Source organism: Coffea arabica, chromosome 5e, assembly GCF_036785885.1.
Source record: "Coffea arabica cultivar ET-39 chromosome 5e, Coffea Arabica ET-39 HiFi, whole genome shotgun sequence".
NCBI lineage: Eukaryota > Viridiplantae > Streptophyta > Magnoliopsida > Gentianales > Rubiaceae > Coffea > Coffea arabica.
Genome location: NC_092318.1, coordinates 6,411,992 through 6,438,619, shown reverse-complemented (window position 1 = coordinate 6,438,619; position 26,628 = coordinate 6,411,992). Strand labels below are relative to the sequence as shown.

General features: G+C 34.6%; 2 protein-coding genes across 4 annotated transcripts; one reads left to right on the top strand and one right to left on the bottom strand.

Moving 5' to 3' along the window:
- Positions 1–10,938: 10,938 nt before the first annotated feature.
- On the bottom strand, positions 10,939–20,182 carry LOC113688024 (uncharacterized). Of its 3 annotated transcripts, XM_027205600.2 has the most exons (8): positions 19,716–20,182; positions 19,528–19,615; positions 17,551–17,636; positions 15,560–15,638; positions 15,328–15,387; positions 11,711–11,832; positions 11,551–11,622; positions 10,939–11,396 (listed from the first exon to the last, which is right to left on the bottom strand). In XM_027205600.2, exons 1-8 carry the CDS (start codon positions 20,021–20,023, stop codon positions 11,294–11,296), a joined length of 918 nt encoding a protein of 305 aa, XP_027061401.1. In that variant the 5' UTR covers positions 20,024–20,182; the 3' UTR covers positions 10,939–11,293. The 3 variants fall into 3 exon arrangements, with proteins under 3 accessions (XP_027061401.1, XP_027061402.1, XP_071904481.1); XM_027205601.2 differs by lacking the exon at positions 11,551–11,622; XM_072048380.1 differs by lacking the exon at positions 15,560–15,638 and having other exon boundaries at positions 17,565–17,636.
- A 5,314-nt stretch (positions 20,183–25,496) lies between these two features.
- On the top strand, positions 25,497–26,134 carry LOC113688432 (endo-1,3;1,4-beta-D-glucanase-like). The gene is made up of 3 exons (XM_027206244.1): positions 25,497–25,584; positions 25,683–25,783; positions 26,015–26,134. The coding sequence occupies exons 1-3, from the start codon at positions 25,497–25,499 to the stop codon at positions 26,132–26,134; spliced, it is 309 nt and encodes a 102-aa protein (XP_027062045.1).
- Positions 26,135–26,628: the final 494 nt, after the last annotated feature.

The following is a 26,628-nucleotide window of genomic DNA, read 5'->3' as shown; positions in this document are numbered from 1 at the left end:
AAGTATCAAAATAGTCTATTCCTCCTTTTTGTTTAAGTTTTTTAGATACTAACCTTGCTTTAAAGGTTAGTAAAGATCCACCCATTGCATATTTTCTACTAAATACCCATTTAAAACCTATTGGTTTTGAATTTTGAGGTAAATCAACTAGAACCCAAGTATTGTTAGACAATAATGAGTCCATTCATCATTTATCACTTCCCTAAAAAAAGAAGCATCTCTTGATGACATAGATCCATTAAATGTTTTTGGATCATCTTCTACATTCAACAAGATCGGAATCTTATTTTGTAGAGATTCCCTATTGGCTTCAACTAAGAAAACAATAACTTGTGAAGATGTGACATATGAGGATAGATGTTTTTCTTTCCTTGGTCTTTGACTTCTCTAAAGTTCAATAGGAGTGTTACTTACCTTCTTTTTATTACTTGAAGAAGAACCAATAAATTGGAGTGGTTTTGAACCATTAGTAGGATCCACAATAGGTTTTGAATCTTTGAGAAACTTATTCTAAAAAGGTTGCATGTCTCTTGATTCAACTATAATATTAGAATTAAGGTCAAGCAACCTATAAGTTTTAGAATTTTCTGCATAACCTACAAACACATTTTTAAGTGCTCTTGGTCCCAATTTATTTCTTTTATTGTTTGGGACCCTATAGTAAGTAATGCAACCCCAAACTCTAATATAACTTAGGTTTGATTTTTCCCTCTCCACACCTCATATGGAGAGACTTTTGTTTTTAATGAAAGAATTTTACTATGCATATGACATGCAGCCAATAAAGTTTCACCCTACAAATTCTTTGGCAATCTAGAACTTACCAACATGGAATTAACCATGTCTTCCAAAGTTCTATTTTTTCTTTCGGCGAAACCATTTTGTTGTGGAGTATAAGGTGCACTTGTTTGGTGTAAATACCATTTTGTTCGCAAATCATTAAGAATTCACTAGGAAAATATTCACCTTCTCTATCACTTTTCAATATTTTGATTTTCTTTTCTAATTGATTTTCAACAAGTTTTTTGTAAGATTTGAACATCGTAAAATACTAATCTTTACATTTCATAAAATAGACATGAACAAATCTTGAAGAATCATCAATAAATAATAAAATATCTATTACCACCTCTTGTAAGAAAACCGTTTAGTTCACATACATCAGAATGAACAAGTTCAAGCAATTTTGTATTTCTTTCATCCTTAGAAAAAGGCAACCTTATCAGTTTTGTTTGAACACAAGTTTCACATTTCTTTTCTTCTTTATCACTATAGGCAATGTTTGGACATAAAATGTAAAGTTTTACTACTAAAATGTCCTAGCCCATCATGCCATAAAGAATAAGAAGAATCAACCATATAAGCATAAATAGAAACTTTATTAATATTCAATTTGAACATTCTATCACATGAATAACCTTGTTCTACAAATACACCACTTTTGGACAAGATTATTTTGTCAGACTTTATCAAAAGTCATTTCTTGGCTTTGACAAAAAAGACATCAGCCTTTTCGGGGTAATTGGGGTCTCTTTAGGTCTTAGTAGCAGGTTCCCTGCATAGGTTGATATCCCATATCAGGGTTGGGGGGGATTTGGGGTAGGTTTACAAGTCTCCTGCAGGAACTACAAAAGTTGCCGGCTTTTGTGGTTTCCTGCTGGGTTAAGGTTTGTAAAGTTATCAAAAGTCATTCTTGGCTTTGACAAAAAAGACATCAGCCTTTCCGGGGTAATTGGGGTCTCTTTAGGTCTTAGTAGCAGGTTTCCTGCATAGGTTGATATCCCACATAGGGGTTGGGGGGGATTTGGGGTAGGTTTATAAGTCTCCTGCAGGAACCATAAAAGTTGCCGGCTTTTGTGGTTTCCTGTTGGATTAAGGTTTGTAAAGTTATCAAAAGTCATTTCTTGGCTTTGACAAAAAAGACATTAGCCTTTCCGGGGTAATTGGGGTCTCTTTAGGTCTTAGTAGCAGGTTCCCTGCACAGGTTGATATCCCACATCGGGGTTGGGGGGGATTTGGGGTAGGTTTATAAGTCTCCTGCAGGAACCATAAAAGTTGCCGGCTTTTGTGGTTTCCAGCTGGGTTAAGGTTTGTAAAGTTATCAAAAGTCATTTCTTGGCTTTGACAAAAAAGACATCAGCCTTTCCGGAGTAATTGGGGTCTCTTTAGGTCTTAGTAGCAGGTTCCCTACATAGGTTGATATCCCACATCGGGGTTGGGGGGGATTAGGGGTAGGTTTATAAGTCTCCTGCAGGAACCATAAAAGTTGCCGGCTTTTGTGGTTTCCTACTGGGTTAAGGTTTGTAAAGTTATCAAAAGTCATTTCTTGGCTTTGACAAAAAAGACATCAGCCTTTCCGAGGTAATTGGGGTCTCTTTAGGTCTTAGTAGCAGGTTCCCTGCATAGGTTGATATCCCACATCGGGGTTGGGGGGGATTTGGGGTAGGTTTAGAAGTCTCCTGCAGAAACCATAAAAGTTGCCGACTTTTGTGGTTTCCTGCTAGGTTAAGATTTGTAAAGTTATCAAAAGTCATTTCTTGGCTTTGACAAAAAAGACATCAGCCTTTCCGAGGTAATTGGGGTCTCTTTGCATAGGTTGATATCCCACATCGGGGTTGGGGGGGATTTGGGGTAGGTTTACAAGTCTCCTGCAGGAACTACAAAAGTTGCCGGCTTTTGTGGTTTCCTGCTGGGTTAAGGTTTGTAAAGTTTTCAAAAGTCATTTCTTGGCTTTGACCAAAAAAAAAAAAAAAATATTTTGTCAGACTCAAGTACAACTTTAAGACCACTTTTATTAAGTCTATCAGTTGATACAAGATTCTTCCTCATGTCCAGAACATGTAGTACATTAGTGAGCACTAATTTCTTGCTGAAATCCACAACCCCTTTTCCATGCACTTTGTCGATGTCATGATTGTCCATTACAACTACCTGTCCTCCGGGAGCATCTTCATAGGTGTTGAATATGGACTTATCATTGCACACATGTATGGTTGCACCGGAGTCATACCACCAATCACTGGAATTCAACAAAGATGAAGCTACTTTCAATTTGGAGATCATAGACATTCTCCACTCAGACACCATTGTAGCAATCTCAGCAATGTCTTTGTTTTCAACAAGACTTGCTTGTGCATTATTCTTTTTTTTTTTGTTTTTTATTTTGGTCATACTCTTTCTTAGAATGCCCCTTTTTACCACAATTGTAACATATCCGATTCTTTCTTATCTTTTGCACTTATAGTATTTTGTCTAGAAGATTTTCTCTTCTTAGACCCTTGACCATTGTTGTAATTCTTCCTCTGATCCACATAGTTCACCTTAGGACTAGATGCTAATTCTTTTTCTTGGAGAATCCTAACATCCTCCTCTATACGGAGATGCTTCAACATTTGGTCTACCAAGAACGATTCAATTGTGTGTAGAAGTTTCTTTTGATAATCATTCCAACTAGGAAGCAACTTTGATATTGCCCCCACTTGGAATGATTCAGGAATCTCAACGCCTAGATCTTTAAGTTTTGAAACCAAAAGTTGTAGATCATGCACTTGATCAAGAAGAGAAGAACCTTCAGTAATAACAAAGTCAAAATACTTTTTAATAAGAAATTTGTCCGCACCTTACTTTTGAGTAGTATACTTGTACTCCAAAGCGGTCCAAATCTCCCTTGGCGACTTGACAGATGTATACATGTTGTAGAGCCTATATGAGAGAGTATCCATGATATGGCCTCTACATAATACTTCGTCATCTTCATACTTATGCCTTTGTGCTTTTAAATCCTCAAAATCACCATTCTTTGGCTCTGGAATTGGTTGAAGACTTGGGTCAAGCACATAGGGCACTTTGAGGGCAGTGAGAAAGAATAACATTTTATCCTTTCATCGATTGAAATTGGTTCCTGTTCTATCAAGCCTATCAAGTTTGGTAACATTTTGGCTTATGGTCTTGAGAACATTTCTAGTTGGAGCCTCCATTGCACTCGATAGAGAATCAATGAACATCTTAAGATTGTTAGGAAAATAAAACAAGATAATAGAAGAGTGTAGAAACTTCATTAATAAATTTCACAAAAGAAAGGGGATTTGTTGATGATTCTTGAGGTGTATACGAACACTATCCTTAAGGTGTTTATTGCTCCCACTACACTTAATAGTTTGCTTTTGTGTTAAGGCAATATACCTCTAGAATACAACAAGAATGAAGAACTTTTGACAGCAAAACCAAAAGGTCTTTTACTAAAAGGGATTAAAATGGCTAAGTAAGTTTGTTTTACTAAAACCTTGTCATTTATATAGAAAAGACAACCCAAAAGATATCAAAACTAAAGAGTCACAATTTCCTCACTTCAATGATCATCAAGAGGCTGTTTTAGTCTCCTTTAATGGGCAAAAATACCAAAACCTTTTTCTCATTATAATGATCATCAAGAGGTTGCAATTAATCTCTTTCAACGGACAAAAAAAATGCCAAAACTATTTCCTCACTATATATAATGGTCATCAAGAGGCTACATTAAGCATTTTTCTTTTGTCCAATATTTTGAATTTATCAAGTTTTATTTCTATTTCAATTCACAAACTATTCCAACAATGAGTACAAAATTAGAATCAAGAATCTGGGGTAATTACTAATAAGCATAACATTTCAATAGAAACTCTTGGAAAACTTCAACTTTTGTTTGCTAAGAAAATGAAAAAATTTCCAAGAATCAGAAAAAGAAAGCCACATTGAAACCACAAGACCGCTAAGGGTGTCCAACAGAGATTAAAGAGGCATAGAAAAGCATCAACTTTGTCTATTTAAATGCTTAATAATACTGGAGAAATGATTTCTTACAAGTTGTTGTTTGACTGGGAAGACAGTAAAAGACATGTTCTACCAATGTATTATTCTCAAGGGAATGGAAATGATAAAGCATATCGTCTTTTCCTTCTCCCTCTTATTCGATTATGCATCTATAACTTGCATCCACTACTTGGCTGATTTTGTTCTCAGATCAAAACGGTCATGTCTTGAAACCATTAGCTACACAATTGTTCATTATCCTTTCCCAACTCCCTGACTTTGAAGCAGTCATTTAGTAATTAGCACGCCACTGGACACCTCAATACGACGTTTGACAAATAGCCCACACATACGTCTCCGAGTCAATATCGAAAACGACCTTTTTATTAAAAAAGTCATCTTGACCATTTATCCTTAATGCTTTTTTTGGTCTGTAGGAAAGAGCTATAAGCTTCTAATTACATGAAACAAAACGATGGGTGGGTACCCCCTAACATCCTTCCCCAGAAGTTGCCCGAGTCCAAGTAATTTAAAGTCCATTCAATTAATTATGTTCTTCAAGATTTCAAGAGCTTTATATATGGTACAAGTAAGAACATTTTTGCAGTACATCTTGTTAGATTAGAAGAAGCAAAATGAGAGGAAGAGATAAGAGCTCATCTCCCCCTTATGAAAGATTGAGAAGCACCAATGAGGCAGGGATAGAAGGTTCTGTTAGGAAAGGTTATGTTCCTTTGCTAGTGGGAACAAGTAATAAAGCAATGGTGAGACTGACCATCCCTATAAAGCTTATCAACCATCCTTCTTTAGCTTATTTACTTGATGAATCTGCAAACGAACTTGGTTATAATCAACAGGGACTGCTCAGAATTTGGCGTGACATCGGAAAATTCAAGCAAATGCTTGATAGCTTATCAACAAGGCAGTAGGTTTTGTACTTGTGATCCCCACCATCATATTAGAGTAGATCAATTGGGCAATAAGATTGGTTAGTTCTACATTGATCTTCCACTGTACGTGCATATTGAGAAGGAAAAAGCTGCGTTTGGGTTTCATCCTGGAGCCTTACGTGGGTGACCGTCAAAACCGGCACGTAGGGAAGTCATCACGACTTTAGGTTTAGGACGAGTTTATTGCCAAAATAACTCTTCTTTTGAAACATATAACCAAAGTAACTTAATTTTAAAATTTATTACATTTATAATTCTTTTTTTTCCACATAGGTTGCATATGTGGTAGGATAGAGATAGAGGCACATACTATCTCTCTTTCCCAATTAATATCTTCCCTGATTCTCTCTCTGAACCTACCCACTTTTTTTTCCTTTATTATTTTTTGTCCTTTCGTTATTTTTCCTTGTCGAATGTAATTGTTAAAAGTCAATATTTATATTAACAACATCCAAAACTTCATTATCATTCCTGATATTGTATCTGTAGATGAAAATATTCTCCTCGAATTGATAATTTCAACGTAAATGAAGATTATTCTCTTGTCTTTTCTATTATACAGTTTTTGGAACATTCTTATGGCCTTCAAAAAATTTTGAATACTAATTGCTTTAACAAATGATTTCTCACACCGTGTGCTTGATAAAATGTCTAAGAGAAAAACTACGTAACAACATAAATTCATGCTCAATATAAGCATGTTCATTTGTAGTGCCTCTCTATCACATAATCAAATAATCTCGTATACTTGAAGTATTTTTGCACATTTATTCAACATCAATTAATGGCCTGTGTTACTTTTGAGAAACTTTAGCATTATCTTAATTGCAATAGTTTGATTACTTTTTGTAAAAGTACTTTTCAAGGAGTAGAAAGCGTAACATAAACAACTATGATAACCTTGAAGTTTTTTAACTTTTTCTTATTATTGCTTATAATGTTCATTGCAATTTTTGTATTTTGCAAATTTATTTTTGAAAAAATATATGCAATAAGTTTGATACATTTAAAAAAAATTGCAGAGAGCAATAATAGCAAGGTCAATAATGGTCAAATTTATTTTAAATAATTATAAGGAAATTATCAAAGTTATGAAATTTTCTTGTGCCTCTATAATAAAACAGTTTAAATTTTTAGTTTTATTGGAAACTATAAACTAGATTAAGGCTTTCCTTTCTTGTTATCCTACATGGCAATCAGGGTAATTAGGTGGCAACAATAACATCGATTTGAGAATAAAATTTGAAAGTGAATCACATTGGGAATATTTTTTAGAAAGAGTGTTATTTTGGTAAAAAACTCGGTTTAGGACAGTGATGTTTGTCACGACTCTCAAAAAGTTTACCTTTTCTTTTATTTTAATTACCTAATTTTACTTTTGTTTTATCAATTGTCATTATCTACACCTATTCTTACTCTAACCTATTTTAAGGGTGATCCTGTGATCCAACAAGATCACAAGAAACCGATGAGAATTGAACCATCATCGAACTAATTTACATTGAATGCATATGGGTGCATCGGACGAGAATTGACCCTGTCATCCATATGGGTGCATTACGCACCCATATGGACCTAATTTTACATTGAGTTAGTATTATTTGTTACACTGTGATGCTTGAATATTCACTTATTATCATCATTACTGTAACTAATTATTTGATCAAGTCTCTTAGTAAAATTTGATATTAATTGGTTGAGTTTTCTGCTCACCTTGAAGTTGGGGTTATATTGAAGTGGGTGTTTAATTTAATACAGTTTGTATCTTCTTTGCTTTTTAATTCCTGGTCTAGTCATGGCAATCAATGAAGAAGCAAACAGTGTCAAGCCAGAAAATGAATGGCTAATACTTTAGGAGGTGGCAGAATCAAATGAGGTGTTAGTTAACTGTATTAGGGTCCATTTCGGCCATAGATGAAAACAATGAATCAAATGAGACGAGCTTAAATTCCATCTCGGGCTGCTTCTGTTGTATCTGAGGGGTATCACCACAAAAATAAACAAACAAATAAATAAAAAGTCAAAAATGACATCCATGATATCAAACAAAACCCCACACCATCCAGCAAAGCCAAATTGAGTCTCCATGTAGTAACCCACACCATTAGCTACACTACGAGGCTGCACCTATTGATTCTGAAAAATACTTCCATGCCTGGATTAGAAAACTAATATAAGAAATTGAGCACTAATTAATCTGCTCTAATATTGCTGCGGACATATGTTTCTCTGACCAGCCAATTACCAAAACCGATGAAGCTCCAATGCATGAGAACCATTATACGAAAAAACATAACAATAACAACAACTTGACACGAATGATTACCATACCAAAATAAATTTATGTAAGAATTTCAAATCATCCCCTTGCCAAAATTACATTACCAAATGCTCCAAAATACTTTTCCCGGTATTTAAAAATATTTCTACTTGTCTACTAATAAGTAATAATTAAAAAAAAAAAAAAAACCATACCTACTTTGAGCGTGGCAGAATCAAATGAACCGACTTAGTTCTGGCATTATCATCACTGCTTCTCGCTTCATATCATGGTTGAAACAATATGACATAACGCATTACCAACAACAATGGCAAGTATTTGAGCGTACGCTGTTGGTTCTTAATTTAAATAAAACATTACCATTTTGGATTGAACCAATAGGTAGAACCCGTATTGAGTAATCGCAAAGATGATGCCAATCTCTCGATTCACAATCCAAGTTTCTGGCCACAATAAATCATCACATTCCACTTTCCACTCTCCAAATCTTCTAACAAACAAATCTTGGTGTGAGATACATCGATCAGAGCAAAGTGTTCTCCAACCTCACATGCAAAAACTTCCCTCAAATCAATACCATTTGGAAGGGGCAAAGTTTGAAATTTCTCATAAGTGACATCAAAAGCATGTATTTGGAAGAATTGTAAATTTCTCATAATTATTTTTACTTTTATTTTTTGGCTTATGTTTTTCAACACGTCTATCTCTACATCAAAATACTTTTTCTGACTTTTTTTATAATAATTTTCCGATCTTAAATTGGTTTTTCAAGGTAACTGTACGGATATGTAAAGTTTTCCCTTATAAAGTTTTAGTTGCGATATGATTGAAACTTGGTTTGGAAAGATTTCTTTAAAGGGATAAAATTCCTCCGTTGTACAAAGAGGAAATTTCCTAAAATTTCGTATAAAACATTGCTAGAATTTCATGAAATATTGTCGGCGATGACTCCCTTTTTCCCCCTTTTGTGTTTAACTAGAAGATTAAATGTCGAACAAAACTACAGATTGAAAATTATATTTCTAGCAAGTCGTGCAGTTGGGTTTCCTATAATAATCGGTAATGTATTCAGCTAAGGATCTTTTCTTATAATTGCTCTAGAGAACTCCTTAAAATACTTAGATTACACCTAACTTATTATGTGAATGTGTATACATTTATTACCTCTTGAATTTAGATACTTTACCAAACTATTCTAACCCGTGCTAGGCATGGGTTTACATTTTAAAGTATAACAATAACAAAAATTTATTTTTGCTACATGAAAGTAAAATCTAAAAAGTTTTAAGAAGTATTTTTTTTGTGTCCAAATTTATGAAAATGAATTATATACAAAAAGAGGTATAAAAAATGGTTCAGTAGAATGCATTAATTATTTTCAATATCGGGTTAATTTCTACCTACAAGTTGAATTTTTCGATCCCTCAAAACAAAAAAAGGTACTATGGAATCATAAGAAAAATTTATGTAGGTTTACTTATATGGGTAATTCCAAGTCAAATTTTATTTATCTACTATAAGTCAACATCTAATAATATTATGTATATAATAATTCGATCCATAACAAATATATAAAAGCAATCCTAGACTTAGGTATTAATAACTGATAAAATATATTTAAGTCAAACCCAAAATATATAGTTTAGAATATTAAAAATAAATCAAATTTAATTCAATTGTAACAATTAGTGACTGATTTTGCATAAATTGTACTGCTCCTATTCCATTACAATAATTTGCATTTTGTACAGATGAAATGAAGGCTTTCATTCAGTATGATGGTTAATTAAGTTAAGGTTGTCTTTAAATGACCAAAACATAACATATCTGTAAGTAACCCTCTCTAAAATACAAAAAAAAAAAAAAAAAAAAAAAAAATCTAAACACTATCCATAAAAAGGCACACCAAAATACTAAAAATACACACAACAATACCCTTTCATCAACCACATAGACAACCTCCTCCTCTCTTTCCCCCTCCTTTTCTCCACACAACTTGTTTCCTCCACTCTCCAGCCAAATTTAGTTTAACCCCCCCCACCCTCGTGCGGATTGCAGCATGTCATTTTGGATATTTTACATAAATATCCTCTCTTACATTTCCTATTATGGCCTTAAATTTTCAAAATATTCTTAAACTACTTATGAATAACAAATAGAATGGATACCTATACAATGAATTACTTCCAAACCAAGCCATTTTGCCCACAACTCTAGGAACTTGAGCTGGCTTTTTGCATGATTATCTGTACCTGAGAGCTTTCTATATAACACATGTGATTAGGAATTTCACAATAGTACATTGATTGACACACATAGATGGGTTTCTTGGCTATGATGCATAGCATGGTTTTTTCCTCCCTCTTTCTTGGTTTGGATGGGTGATGAATGAGAATAAAATTGGCTAGGGAAGAAAATGGAAAGACATGATAAGTACTCATTAGTTGTTGTGAATGATTTGTGTTATTAGTTAGTTATTATAGAGTTGTAGGAATTGTAATTGGAATGAAGTTCTAAAGTTTGCAGACGTGATTTGGATGCGACAAGGATCACATAAACATGCACAGCAATTTGAAATATTCAAATGGGTTTGATTAGTAGCACCTCTCCCGTAATGTTAAAGAGAACTGTTAAGCAAAGACAAAACAATAATAAAGGTTTTTAACAGGTGCTTAATAGTCCGTGACTAACTTGATGTACAATTCATGGTTGAGATGAAGTTGATTGATTGAAGAATATGATCATGCTTGAGCCAGCCATCAAATTTTGGAAATAATAACAAAGTAGTGTTATTTCTTCAACAATAAAGCGACAGCATTGATTTGATCTGATGTAGACATTTTAATTGCACTCTTTGTGATTCTATTTTTCTCCTTCTCATTATCTCCTTATTAGCAATCATAATTATCACCATAATAATTCAAATCAAACACAACTGCAATTGTGTAACTTTTTCTCCCCACTAATTACACTAATGTCAAATGACATTTCATTATGTAGGACTAAAACTTCAATAACTACATATTGGTAGTGCTGCCTCTATCAATAAGCTTAATCTTAGAACCTTCAACACCAATGCCACCCCTGTGAAGACTGCGGAGAAAAAATTTCCTTCACCATTCTGAATACAAGGATGGCCCAAGAAGTAGAGTGCTCAAGGACATGTTTAAATGGGCAACTCTCTGTGTTGTTCTCTTTTCCAGCTTTTAAGGCCATCATCTTGAGGATAAAGCTTTCATCCAAAGGAACTCAAAGTACCATATTAAGCATTCTTTCAGATTTTGAAGAATTTGTACCCGTACTCAGGGCTGGTCATTCCTTCTTCCCAGTCACCGATTTTGCGACCGCCAAAGATTACCTGTTGAATGCCCACATATCTACAAAAGAAAATTAAAAGTTAATCAAGATCAGTCCGCGAACAATACGAAATGCACCAACCAGTTTATGATAGATAAAGTCAGTCACTCATTCACCCAATTCTGTCACAAGCAATCTAATCACTCATCTAGTCAAATCTAAATAGAAGCTTACTCTGAGCTCAAAACAGTCAAGCAGTTGAGTAGAATATCTATGGAAAAGAAATCAGATGTGCCAAGATCTACCCTGTTAAAAGAACCCATTTTTATGTCATTAACTGTTAAGAGCAGAAAAAAAGAAGGCAATTATATTCAAGATGAATCAAAAACCCCACCAGATCCTTCCCCAGTTGTCCTGGAACTCAACGTCACTTATGTCATGGAATGAGGAAGGCATCACCTTGAAGCCCTTATCTGCATCATAGAGAGGATCATACTCCATTGATGAATTTGCCAACTGCAATTAAACACTCGGTTACAATCTCATCTTAAAATTTTTTAAACTGTTAAACAGCCCACCAGAAAATCATCTATGTGACCCTTTGAGCAAGAAAGAAAACTCTCTTGTAGACAATCCAGATTAGAGCCATAATTACCATGTTCATGTTTTCAGTTGTTAACTTAGAGAGCATTGTGGCCTGTTTAGCAGCATTCTTGAAAAGCATTAGACAGAATGCAAAACAAAAACAAGAGCAAACACCACTTCCATGAGAACAGAATCTTACTGTGCAAAAATGGGAGAATGTCTAATTTTCAACTTCACTGTGCTGAATAAGCTATGGTATTTGTCATATAACACGTATTTTTGAATTGTTGTAATTGAAAAAAATGTGTCCAAGAAGAAACAAAGCATTAGAAGCTCAGGTTTAATTATCAAAATCCATTAAATTTTTCAAGTCTAAAAAGCCTAAGCACTTTGCATTTGATTCTGTGGATTTTGGTATTCTATATTCTTTCACTCCAAAGTTATACATGCTTAATATTAGTTCCACATGAATTACTAGAGTTTAGCCATACAAATGGCACAAAAGAGGACATTTTAAACATTTTGGAGGAACCTCTGGAGGCTACATCGCCAATAGTTGTATCTCTACAATCAAAGATGAAATCAAAACACAACAGGAGGAAAAACCAACAAAGTTAAATCACTAACTAGAAATTAAAAGTTCACCTTCTTATAATCTTTGAAATATCAGACAAGCAAGAAGTATTAAGAGCATAAATGAAGCAAGACACAGACCTAAATGGTATGAAATCCAATCCAAAAACGGTTGTCATTGAAATGCTTCAGAGTTCAGAAAAGCCTAGGCCATCGTGTTAGAAGTTAAAAGAAATAATGTCTACTATCATTATTTTTCCCCCCTTCTTGATAACAAAGAAACTGAACTATATTATCAAAGAAAGCATAATATCTATCAAAGTAGAAAGCAAGTTTGATAAAAAATTGGAGAGGTGAAAGAAAAGACTCAAATTTATTTTACAACTCATAACTTAAAAAAACCCCAACACAGGAAGAACAGTTACAGGACAACATATCATTCACTTCTCACAAATATAGCCTAAATGTCCACATTACAACAGGCTTGTCCTGTAGAACAAACAAAAAGATTTCCAGAGGCTAAGACTTGAATGGGCAGGAACCTCAGAGCTAGGTTTAGTGTTATGGAAATTGATTCACAATGGGTGTATTCCGATAGGAAATTGTTCAAAAATATATTTCAAATAATACACTAGCATATTTTACGATGTGATGCATGTGAGATGAAAAGGTGGTTGGGAATATAAAAGATAATTGGACAATGTGCTTGTGATGCAAGCAGAATTTATTTTGCAAATAAAATTTGTATCCAAACAAAATCCATATATTCTTCTCTGTTCAGCTTTAGAAAAGATTTTTGGACTTCAAATACTTGAATGATACACTATTCAAAACCAAATGAGAAGGAGAAGAGTATGGGAAGTTAAGAATAAGGAGAATAACTTCAAATAGGATAATTTTCTAAATATTCATGTTTTTTTCTTTAATTAATTGTCCCCTTATGTAAGACCTCTAAGAATATGGAATAACCATCATCTAAGAATCTCTTTTCCTAGTTCTTCAAATCCTTCCTTAGCTTGCAGCAATGCAATGTAAAGGCTCCTCAAGGAAGATAAAGGGACTAAGTTTATGTGGCAGACTATCAATGTAATCTGTGACGTCCAATACTTCCTGTTCAGCTATGTTACTGGGACTCTTCACTTTGCCCTGCCACACCCCTGTCCAACCCTTCATTTTACACTAAAGGAGCTGTGTTGGCAAGATCTCATAGTTGAGTCTAAGTGACATAGCTGCTCAGTATTATCTCTGAGGAAAAAAGATAAAAAAAATTGCAGACTTTACAGAAGGCAATAAATCCATCATGCAATTCCCATGAAACTCAGAAACAGAAATGCAGATTAGACATGATAGAGGATAAAGTTACTTGACGAAGGATCTAAAATCCATACCATGCAAAACTACTTGAAACGTTCTACGCAATAATGAAGGATAAAGGCAAAGGCTAACTGCCTCTTTTTAAAATTTAAGATGATAATATGCCATCCATGGTCCTTCATTCCTATAAGAATTTTGAAATTTCCCAAAAGCCGTCCTTAGGAAAACAAATGAGAAGGGACGTATTAAGACGATGTTAAAAAAAAATGTCAAGTACCCACTGCTACATTGATTTAATAGGAGGTGAGGCAGGATTTTTAATTTCCAAAAGGTAGGCTTAATACTGTGGATGTGCTTCACAGAATCTGCTGTTTAGAGGAATTTGGATGATGGTATGTTGCTCTCATGTGTGCAGGAAAGAGGAATTTTAGGAGCGGAAATAGGGCAGATGTTATAGAAGGGGAAGAAAAGGAAAGAGGAGGAGGATTAGGCTTCACACCTAAAAGAGGCAGTTCATTTCAGAAAATATTACATAACCTGTGGAAAATAGCTGACATAAAGTATTTTCTTGTTATAGGGAATGCAGACTCGGTAAACAAGAGAACGCAATCTCCAACTAACCAAGGAGCCCAAGGTTGACAAAATAGCTCTGATTAATCCATTTCCTACTGCCAGCTTATGTTTTATACATGGACTGAATGTATAAAACTGTAACAGCCTATGGACAATGAGGAGGACCAAAATTAACGAAGTACCTCAGCATAAAATATATTTAGACTGGCAAGATATACCTATATTAACAGATATACCTATATTTAAATCCTAGATCAGCTCCAATTGAGAATCTTGCCACATGATCACGCCTTTAGGGGAAAGTTTCCCCTTCTTTTGCAGTATTAACAAATTTCACATATTTTCAATAGCATTAAGAGGATTCAAACTCATTAACATTTGGAGACAACCTAAATGATGACGTGACTATAAGCTGGTTTGAGAAATACTCTCATCATTCGAAGCCTCAGAATAAAACTAAGGCATCCTTTGCAAGATAGAAGTTTTTGGTCTAAAGAAGTCTGTCCATGGTGAAATGACAGTTCAAGTTCTGAGTTGTAGTAGTTTCCCTTATTTAGGTCATAAGGGATATTTTGGTCTGGAAATTTCCAGATTTCCAGAATTGAGTCTATAAGTCTTATGTTAGGTAAGTCACTGTTAGAAGGTAAGTTCCTAAAAGTTCTAGAGTTCTACAATGAGTTAGTTTCCAACTTACGTTATGAAAATAGGAGAAGCTTTAGGAAGCTTTTTAGTTATAAATATTTATGTTTCTACTTTGAATAAAGATTCAGCTTTGGTTTAATAGTCGTTTTGTTCTTCTTCCCCCTAAACTCCCTTCCTCTTCCTCTCTTTCTCCCAGAGATTACTGTTCAACGGTACTGTTCATAGCCCTGAAACAGTCCCAAGATCCCCCTCTTGTAGGACGGTGAATGAATCTGTCATGTAGTCAGACAATAGATACATCTGTGAGAAGAACCAGAAATTTACCTGCAAATTAGATGAATTAAATGCGCCTAGACGACCCATGATATACCAGGATTGAATAACCTGTTAAATGTAATAACAACATAAGAAAGGTGTCAGCCAACCAGTCGTGTGAGGGTACTAGATAGTCATAACAACACCTACCACAGTGGAGAAAAAGTTTCCACTTGTTACTTTAACCTTAATCCTTCTAGTAAAAGGATAAGTTGCACATAGCAGAGAGGAAATCACTTACACTACCGAGGAGGTCAACATCACGATCAGATGGCGATCCATATAGTTCAAACCATATATAAGAGTCAAGAGGATTAAAACTGTCAATAACAGTGAATAGTATAAGCAGTCATAGACTTCACACCTCTGTCATGAGAATTGCTAAAATGTTTCGCCAACCAAAAATAATCTTTGTTTATTCCAGAGGATTAGACTGTACTTCAAATCCATGCAAAATTAATTTCACATACAAAAACTGTCTTATAAACGACATGAACAACAACAACAACAAACCAACTAGATTCAGAAGTAACAGGACATTTGCACTAAACAACAAGTAACTCAACCATCATATTTGGCTTATCGATAAAACTAACAACCCCAATACACAAAAGTCTACACCAATGCCTTATAGTTTTATGTAGTTCTGCAAGAACTGAAATAGTTAATATAGGTACTCCATGAGTAACTATATTTTAATCAGAAAGAGAGGAAAAACAAGCCAAGAACCAGCTGCGACTCTTAGCCACTGCAGCTTCCTTTCTGCTGTTTTCCTTATCCTTTTCAGGCTGATTCCAAGTGGAATGATGACAACAAAAACTTTTGAATGCTCATGGACCAGTGGAAGTTGCTTGTTGTTTAAACCTAGATGGACATAATTCAGGTGAAGCATTTCTATAAGAGAAAATTTCAGGCAAAGCATGTAGGTGTCAGCACTTGTACAATTATAAGTGATTGAGGAAGGTATCTGCACTTGTACTGATAGCTTAGTGGAACATGTTGGAAAGGAAGATCTCATATCGAACTATGATTCATAACATGGAAGTTCCACCAATAGTGGAATTTCAATCTAGATCTTCGAAATAAACTGGAAATCAAGGGAGTCTATCATCAATAGAAAGATCAAAATATGAGGCTGAAAATCATTATTATATGTTCCTTTCTTTTGAAATATAAAGGGAAACAGGGAAATAGAGAAGCAGTCAAAATCTTCAGTCAAGAGTGTGTTAGCTTTACAAGGATGAAGGCGTGAGCACTTTGTACAACAATTACACAAATGATTGAGCAAAGTATCCGTGCTAGTACTGATAGCTTAGTGGGACATATTGGAAAAGGAAGACCTCATATCAAACTGTCATTCACAACATGAAAGTTTCACCATAAGTGGAATTCCAATCTAATTCTTCCAAATAAACTGGAAATGGAAGGGCGTCTATCATCGATAGGAAAGATCAAAATATAAAACTGATAATCATTATATTGGGAATTCACAGGGAAACAGAGAAGCGGTCAAAATGTTCAATCAAGAGTGTTTTGCCTTTACATAAAAAATTTGATAGTTACATTTGTTCCTATTGTGAATGAGCATGTCAGAAAAATTTAATAAGCATTTACCACACACAAAATGCAATCATCTTTATCACCATCCATTGGCCCCTTTGTCTCATTTTGGTTTTTTTGTTTGTTTGTTTGTTTGTTTGTTTGTTTGTTGTTGTGAGGAAACAATATGAAAATGATGAAATCCATGTTTCCAAAGCCATACCAGACAGGCATGCATGTCATTGAGTCATATAATTGAGTTTTATGACTAGAGAGCATAAAATCCATTAGTATATTGTCTCATTCAAATAAGAAGGTAAATAACAACAACAATAATAATAATAATAGAAAGTATGACTAGGAAAAAAGTTGCGCTCAAAGCAAACCTTTTACGCTAGAAACTTGAAAAATCTTCTATAATATTTCAATAAAAGATACAGACGTTTTCCAAAGAAAATAAAGTAAGAATTTAATTGCAAATGATCAAAATTCATCAATGAAATTAATGAAATCTTAACGAGATTGTCCATCAAACTCATCAATCATGAAAAACATAAAAAAGTATCCACACAAAACGTACAAGTGGAGGAAAACTGCAAATTGGTACTCACAGTGTGAAACCGGAACAACAGTTAAAAGGCAAGTAGTGGAGCATCCAACAATAACATTTATAGATGTGCAAAAGTAAATTACTCTCTGAAGCTAACTTTGAATGCAAGGACAGATCCAGTTTTAGATTTCTGAAAATCTTGACCTTTCCTTCGAACCCTTTCCTCAACCTATCAAAATATCACCAAGTAAATAATAAGTTTCAAAGGTCAGGAATATATCAGTAATAGCATGAGCTCCATCTATAAGTTTATCAACTTCATAGTCTTAGTAACAAACAGGTTAGAGTGAATTACAGCATGACCCTCTCACTCCATAGTGAAATTCATTTACATCTATCCTTCGCTTTCTATGGTTTAAATAATCAACAGTTTCCCAAGCAGCAGTAAAAGCACTGGTCCAGAAGGACCAACTTACACCTAACACTGACTTTTGGCTCCACAAAACCATATATAAAGATACTCATATGATTAGCTTGAACAATGCTTATCATGGTAATTTGCCTCTATATGGGCTTAACCAAATATAATAGGTTGACGAAGTTAATCTTATTTTCAATAGCAGTAAAATGATTGACCACAATCTATCCAAACACCCATCATTTTATTCTTATACTTGTCTACCTCGCTTTTGGAAACTAAATCCCAAAAGACTTGGTATACATATGACAAGCAATCAAATGAAACGCTCCTAAGTCAACTAATTCTAGATTCAATACTCTAAACGACATGAGTTTCATCTTAAGTTACCCGATAACATGAATAAGACCCAGAAACTTTGAACACTGAGGATGTGATAAGCATTGAAACCTTCAGATCAATAACTGATACTAGTACAACACCTGCTTCAGTGATCAGGCAATTTCATTTATTACCAAAATCTTTCTCCTTCAAGATGTGACAACCACATTGTTTGTTAATACATTAAGTTCAAAGAAAATTGTAGTTTCTATTGATTGTAGCATTTCGGGCTTCCTTCAATTGATGCAGAATCAGGTTGTATATGTGAGTTGATAAAGATTTCAGTGGGCTGTAGTTTCTATTTGTTGTAGCATTTCGAGCTTCCTCTAATTGACACAGAATCAGGGTGTGTACAAGTTGACAAAGATTTGAGTGGGCTGTTTCTGAAACATAAAGTTCAATTTCAAGGGTATCTTCAGTTGCTTCACATGAGGAATCCAGCACTCATGATGAAGAGAACATTGCAAAATATGCTACAATACAATGCTTCATTTCTTTTTTTGATGCTCGGAAGAATGGAATGCTCAATAATTTTGTCACAGGTACACATATTTCATCAGTGATCCAAACAAAATTCTTCTTATCATATGTGAAATGTACTTAAGTTGCCTATATTGCACTTGAGTGTGATGGTAGGATACTTTTCAATGTATAAACTCAGCATGGTGGAATCTTCTGTTATTCAGAAAACAAAATGGATACATAGTCACAAGACAGATGACAATAATTCAAAGATACTGAGATAGTTAAGAAAACAAAAAGAATGGTTTGACTGACGACAGTTGTAATATTCTGAAATGTACTTAAGTTGCTTGTATTGTACTTGTGTGCGATGTTAGGATACTTTTCAATGTATAAGCTCAGCATGGTGGATTCTTCTGTTATTCTGAAAACAAAATGGATATATAGTCACAAGATTGATGACAATAATTCAAGATATTGAGATAGTTAAGGAAACAAAAGGAATGGTTTGACTGATGACAGTTGTAATGTTCTAAGGTACAGAGATAAGCAGAGCTTAATTAACAATTTCTCCACAACTATTCTCGTCCGTAAGAAACAGTGGAAGATAATAATCTTTTCTCCATCAAAAGCTCAATAAAGGGTATCAAAAATCAGATATGGAAACTAAATCACTATGCAGTATCAACTGCTCAGTTTCTTCTCTCAATCCCAGCTCAACAATTTCCACAATTGCAAATAGCACAAACCACATCAGTTCCTTACTTCAGTTGCAACAAAACATTACACAAAACGAAAACAGACAGCTTGCTCCAATATATTTCAGCAAAGGTAAGAACATCATCGAATCAAGACATACCCTTTTCCTCATAAGCTCTGGATTACCAATGGTATCTCCAAGAACTGCTCGAAGCTCAGCATCGTTCTTGCAAGCATCTTCCAACACTCTGTGATTTGATAAGATTGACAACCAGAATACATTAATTTCTTAAGGCAGACCTATTTTCTCTAGAATTGCAACCATAGAAACAAAAGTGGCGTACTAACTTTGCCCAAGCAGGATAGTTGTGAAGGCGGTCGTATTCCCTTTTCCTCTTCTCCTCCCGAACTTTTATCAACCTCCTTCCTCTTGCTGTTGTCCCCGACCCTTTTGAAGTTTTTCCATCCAAAACTCCGCCATTACTATCATCTATGTTGGTAAGATCTCTTGAATTCGGCATTGAAGCTGTCACTAAAGCTGCAGATGGATGCCGGGGGAGCCTCATACCAGTCTTTGTTATACAGTCACTGCAAAATAGCAGTCTACCATTGTTTTTGGGCATAGCTAAAAGACGGGCTGCAAAACTAATCTCCATTGTTGTCTCTCTTCTTAATGTTTAGACAAAATCTTATCTGTATCTGCATAAACAATTTGAGTATATCAATACCCAAATCTCTAAGAAGCACCTAGCTACAGCAAAAACTAAAGAAAAAAAAATCCACCAAAAATTATGTCCTTAAACCTGAAACAGGATGGCGTGAAAATAAAAGGTACATTAAAGAAAAAGGGACAAAACACCTATCGTTTCTGAAAAAAAAAAAAAGAAGAAAAAGGGACAAGAAAATGAAATAAATAAAAATAAATAAATAAATAAATAAGACATCATAAGTGATAAGCCTATGCCGCACAGGGACTAGATCATTTATTCTAAAGTAAAAAATCGAAAGTATTTGGAACTTAATTTGATAAATTGAAAAGCTGACTGAACTAATGATTGGCCAATAGCCTCTTGGTACCAGAGGTGTTATCGAGCCGAGTCGAGCTCGAGTAGCACCATACTCAAGCTCGAACTCGATCACAATCAGTGCTACTCGAGTTCGAGTTCGAGCTTAAACGAGTAAATAAATTTGGACTCGAACTCGACTCGATAAAATAAAAGTAAACTCGAGCTTGACTCGTTTGAGTTCGAGTAAATATCAAGCCCGATCTATTCGAGTTCGAGCTCGAGTTTTGAACTAAACCTAAAAATTTTTTCTCAAAATATATAAGATGAATATAATATAAATATAATATGAAAACTCGATTAAGCTCGTCGAGCACTCGAGTATTTATTTTTGGAACTCGAATTCGACTCGTTGAATGTAACGAGTAGCTCGAGCTCGATTTGATTGAGCTTAAGTCAAGCTTTTGACCAAGTCGCTCGCTCTGTCATGGATGCTGGTACAACAAAGTTTGATTGCACCCCTACTTGGTACCACCAAGACTTAAATGTCTTTGGTGGCGGTGGAAGGTTAAGGATTTAATCCTTACCTTTCACCTTGTCATTTAATTGTAGTTGTCATTTAATTGTGACTTTTTTCGACAGAAAAATTCTGTTGCTCTCCCTTTCCTTAAATCATGTTAGAGTAGGTTATACAAATATTATCATTGCGATAAAAAAAAGACTGAACTAATGATTGGATTACTCTAATACTATGGATCTAATTGAAAAACTTTAAAGTAAACAAGGGGGTTAAAATGTAAAATCCTAAAATTTGGGGGTCAAACTATGAAGCAAGGGAAAAGCTAGAGGACAAAAGTTTCAACTTTCAGGACTTAGTTTGGTTTGCGTGTTTTGAAATTCGAACCAGATTGACCAATGGAACTGCAAACGGGCCATGTCTTCAATTCAATTTAATTGTTGACCAAAAAATTTAATTAAACCATCTAAACTAGTCAAAAATCGATTGGACCAATAAAAATTGATAAAAATCGAGTGGTTCGATTAGAGTTATTAACTTTTTTTATTTTTTTAGAATAAATATTTCAACTTTATTCACATATTTAATATTAAAATAAATAAATAATGATTAAACATTTGAACAGGGGTTAAATCGATCAAGCCAGTAAAATCGCAAACCGAAAGGTCTTCCGGTTCATTCCTGGTCTGAATTTAAAAACATTGACAAAACACAAGAATGCCACATCTGGCCAGCCTAACACTCGCTGAAATTTCATTCTTTCTTGATCAAACTCATGCACAAAAAATAACTATGAAAAAGGAACAAAACACCAAATAGAACAAAAACATAAATAAATTAACAAAAATATCTATCAACTTCTCTCCTCTTAAGCCAGCAAACTCATCGGTTTCTGCCAACATTAGACTAGCTAGAATTCCTCTCCATGGGCGTTCATCCTCAGCAATGTCGTCCCATTAGCTTAGGTTTTTTGTTTGAGTATTGTCACAAACGGGTTCAGGGCATTTTGGAGATGGAACTTTCTTCTTCCAAAGTTGTTTCTGGCCTACCCGAAATTGCTGCCAAGGTCTTAACCTATGCCAAGCGTACTTTAATGATACAAATTATTTACATTTTTTTATATAATATTGAGGAATGAGAATTTTGTTAGTTTCCTTCTGGAATTTAATCTTCTCCAATAACTCTAATCGAACCACTCGAACCACTTTAATCTTCTAGAATTTCATCTACACAGCTTCAAGGAAAAGGCTGTGTAGATGAAATTGCCCCTCAAAAATTTACTTTTCGTCTCTTCTAATGGCATAAGTATACGGAGTGATCGAAACGATACAGATTTACTAGTTCAGCGATATTTTTGGCTAATAAAAAAGTTTAGTGATCAAAACCGTTACCTCGCAATAGTTTAGTGACATTTCGCATAATTTGCTATTTATGTTATCTCTTTTCTACCCAGCTTAACTAAGAAGAGAGTAATTTCAATGAGTTCTTTGAGAAAATATGCACTCTCTCCCAACTTTTTAATATAACATTCTTCGTCCTTCTCTAATCTCTACAGCTATTCCTAATCTTTTTCTCTTCTAATTTTTTTCGATAGGTTTTAATTCTTGATAAGTCTACCTCAACAAATTTCTCTCATCCTGTTTACTGCCCTCTTTACCACCCTATAAGCCTAAGTCTAGTCTTTTATGTATCAACTGTTATTGTTAGAAGTCACAGCTATGCAAGTCATTTATCTATTTATCATAATCTTTTTCTAATTAAATTCCAAATGTATAATTATGCTTATAATTTAAATCTATATATGTGCTTGATTAGACAAAAAATTACTCTTCAGTTTGTATTTGTCACATTATTGCACATAGAGATATATCAAGAAGGTTTCTTTATTGTTTCTGAAATTTGTGTAGATTCTCAATAATAATTTTTTTTTTACCACTTATCAATTTGCTTATTTTTTATGTGTAGTTAGTTTTAGAAAGTTTTAACCAAATCTTTTTGGGATGTTTTATTTCTAATGATAAAGATCGTATGATTATGTGACATGTGCTTAAGTATCAAGTTTTTTTTTTTAATTTCTCGGATGTAATGTATTTCCAAAGTTTGTAATGGTGCTTGCTGCAGATTTTCTCACAGTTTCATGACACATTAAGTTCCTCAATTCCAATTCACGTAGTGTAACAAGTCTAATTTAATTGGTCATTTTCTTTATCTATTCAAATTATGTTTGAATGTCTAAAATTTTAGAATCTCAATTTCATTTTTTCTCAAACACCAAAAAAATGACGCCTTAGACTCTTCTCGTTCTCGGCGAAGTTCTATAATATTATCGAAGTTCTCCTATTCCCTATTTGGGTAAAATTTTCTACGAAGACAATGGATTTGCTTACGCTTGTTCAGAAGGCTACTGGAAGGAAGCGTGAGGGGTCTTTTTGGCACTAAAAACGTTGTCTCATTCTTTTGTTGCTTTGTCAAATTATTTGTTAAATACAAATACAAAAGATGTTGTAAAGTTTTACTTTACGTGTACTCTGTCTATTGTCTTTTTTGCATAATATTTAGTCTTATCATTGTTCTCGATATTGATATATGTTGCTTGTCTACTAGGTGGGTTCTTTTCGAATATCTACTACTATATTCTCTCTCTATATATATATGTGTATGTATATATGTAATTTTGGGGTCTCGGAGAACTTGACTTGCTTTGCCCTTGTATGAATTGGCCCGTTACAAGTTCTCCTAACCCAAACAATATCAGTATTCATACCTAGCGACTTATAGTACATAAAATCCGTCCAAGGTGTAACAAATTCTCCCTGGTTTCATTCAGCATCCTGATTATATTGGTAGGATCACCTTCAATGATGCAATTGTTCAAATTTAGATGCACGCAGAAGAGCACAGCTTATCTGCTGCCTTCAACTCGACCACTTCAGGAGAAGGTAGGTTATGAAATCTTTTGGACAATTGTGCTACAAAATTACGTTCATGATCCCTCGCAATAACTCCAACGCCATGCATCCTCAAATGACAAAAATATTCCGCCCCATCAAAGTTCACCTTGATTGAGCAGGACAAGGTGCTTGCCATGAAATCATCTCACAATGCTCATTGGTGAGCTCTGCTGTAGAATTAATCATTTGCATGCACACTCTTTATCCAATGTAAATAATTAAATCCCCAATTTACAAGTTGCAAAGGACATTTACAACTACCATTATGCATCTTTTCATTTCTACTACCCCAAATACCCCAATAGAGAACCACAAATATCAAAAGTTGACCTTCCTTCAACCAAAAAATAGCCTCCTTCAGCCAACTAGCGCCATTTAGATGCTTGAGAGATGTAAAACTCCTTCCATATAGCTCAGAGCCCAAACCTGCACTACATAGGGACATACGAATAAAGTATGCAAGAGATCTTCTTTCTTTGTCGAACAAAAGAAACAAATCAAATAGCCATCTACTCTGTGGGATTCAAGATTACTAGCATTGGGTAGAATATCCATACGGCACCTCTCCAAAGGACAGGTTTGATCTTATTTGGTGGAGTAATTTGCCAAATAGTTCAGAATAGTTTCCTTTGCACTTCATCCGAAGTATTTTAAAAGGCGAAAGTATTGTCTCGATCTAGACAGGGCATAAACCCTAAGGCGTGGGGAATTTTTTTTTTCCGGAAACGATAATTGAATATATTAGCTTATCTAAAAAATATACATTTAATGAGCAAAAACTCAAATTGAATTATACAAGTGTCTGCGACACCTAAGGCGTAGGGAATAAACCCCACAAATTTTTGAGCTTTTAATAAATAAAAATAAAAATACTTGTAATATTATAAAGAAATATTGTAAAGTCATAATATTTATGCTATAAAGTAAATTAATTAGTTTAATTAATGGTTGCTTGAGAACAAAATATGAAACTTTTAAATAATTTAGGACTCAATTATAATTTTGAAAAGATAAAACTCCTGCGCGTCATTCCTTTTCCTTCCTTCTTACGCCGTTTCTTTTCTTATCCACTTTCTCCTCTTCTTCTCCCAAACTTACTCTCCGATTCAATTCCTCTTCGCTTATTCACTGTTTGTGCTCTTCGATCGTACTTCTACTTTATCCTATTTGTATCTTCTATTTTTGGAGTTACTACTTCCCTTTAAATTAGAATCAGGTTTTTTCCCTTCAAATCTCTGTTCCATCATACCAGAGCTTTTCACACCCTCGGCGACGCTTCAGCGTCGATGACGGCACTGGGCATTTGCCCACCAGAAGAAACGCCTCACTTGGATGCCCTAAGGCGATTATGCTTCGCCCCGTCTAGGAGAGAGCCTCAGGACGCGCTCCAAACTTGCCTTTGAAAACAATCAGAACTACAGCCAACTATCTCTTCTGTATTAATGATGTTTGAGTGCCTTGCTGCATGATAAGCATTCCTTACTGGAAAGTACCCGTTTTTGTTAAAATGCCAAATCCACTTGTCCCCCACGGCAAAATAACCTAACCGAATATTGCAAATTAATTCAGCTTCCTACAACAAAAAGATAGACTCAACTAACTCTCTGTCCCAAGCCTTTCGATCCGGTTGTATGTACATTCTGCTTTTATTTCAGGAATGACTGTTGTGAAACTAGCAAAATATGACAGTATTCAGGCTGCAGTTATATTACATCCTGGTTCAATATCTGAGGATGACATACATGGTCTGTATTTGCAATTATCAAGTTTTAATTTCCTTGATTGTGAAGGAAATAAAATATCCTATACACCAGTTGATCGAGTAGATTATTTGTCATTGCAGAAGTTAAGGTCCCAATTGCTTTACTAGGAGCTGAGACGGATCATTTATGTCTACCTGAGCTTTTGACTAAGTTGAATGGCATTTTAACTGAAAAACCTGAGGTTTGAAACTTGGACTCCTCCACCGCTGCTCCATAGGTTCAATAATTCACGTCTTCAGAATCTACTAACTCCTAAAAATCTTTGTAAAGTTTGATTCAATTCAAAAGCCTTTCATGGCTCATTATGCTTTATGCAAATTTATGGCGTATAACTCTTAACTTGATGACTTGTTGAAAATATAGAAAGCTTTGCAAATATCCTTAGGGACAAACTCTTTTGGTTGTTTAACAGGTTGATAACTTCTTGAAGATATACCCCAGTGTAAAGCATGGATGGATACTAATGTACAGTGACGACAATGAATTCGCTGTTAAGGTGGCAGAAGCAGCTCACTCAGACATGTTGAATTAAACTGGCTTACCAAGCGGACAAGGGGCACAAACGGTTGCAGGTGCAACCGTTTCTGTCGGTTGTGTCTATTTTTCACTGTGGGTAACTTTGATTGCACACGGTGTAACTTTCTTTGCACACAACGTAACTTTAGAACAAATTTTTGTGGGTCCCACACATGGCGTGAAAATCGAGTTACAAGATGTGATCTGAGCCGCACAAAAATTTTTGGTCAAATCATGGCCATCAACTGCCAGGAATGGTTGTCTCTGACAACCGTTCCTGCCCCATTTCCCTTACGAAGTATATCAAATAGAGTAAAAAGACCAAAAAAGGAATAATTCTTTCCAATTGAAGTCTATCATGCCTCCCACGGCAAGAATGCTCAAATCCCTTAGGTAATGGTTCATTTTACCGCGGCTTATTTGAATAAATATTCAAAATTGGTGTTATTTTTCTCTTCTTCTATTTCGCTCATCTTCGCTACTTATTTCGTATTTTGTATCTATACGGAT

Bases quoted from the DNA above. Each gene is read 5' to 3' on its own strand.
- LOC113688024 (XM_027205600.2), bottom strand. From the start codon at position 20,023: ATGGAGATTAGTTTTGCAGCCCGTCTTTTAGCTATGCCCAAAAACAAT. The intron at 17,637-19,527 runs GTATGTCTTGAT...ATATTTTGATAG, and splicing joins CAGAGCTTATGAGGAAAAGG to GTTGAGGAAAGGGTTCGAAG. The intron at 11,397-11,550 runs GTAAGCTTCTAT...TTTCTTTTGTAG, and splicing joins TTGACTGTTTTGAGCTCAGA to ATATGTGGGCATTCAACAGG.
- LOC113688432 (XM_027206244.1), top strand. From the start codon at position 25,497: ATGACTGTTGTGAAACTAGCAAAATATGACAGTATTCAGGCTGCAGTT. The intron at 25,585-25,682 runs GTCTGTATTTGC...TTGTCATTGCAG, and splicing joins ATCTGAGGATGACATACATG to AAGTTAAGGTCCCAATTGCT. The intron at 25,784-26,014 runs GTTTGAAACTTG...GTTGTTTAACAG, and splicing joins TTTTAACTGAAAAACCTGAG to GTTGATAACTTCTTGAAGAT.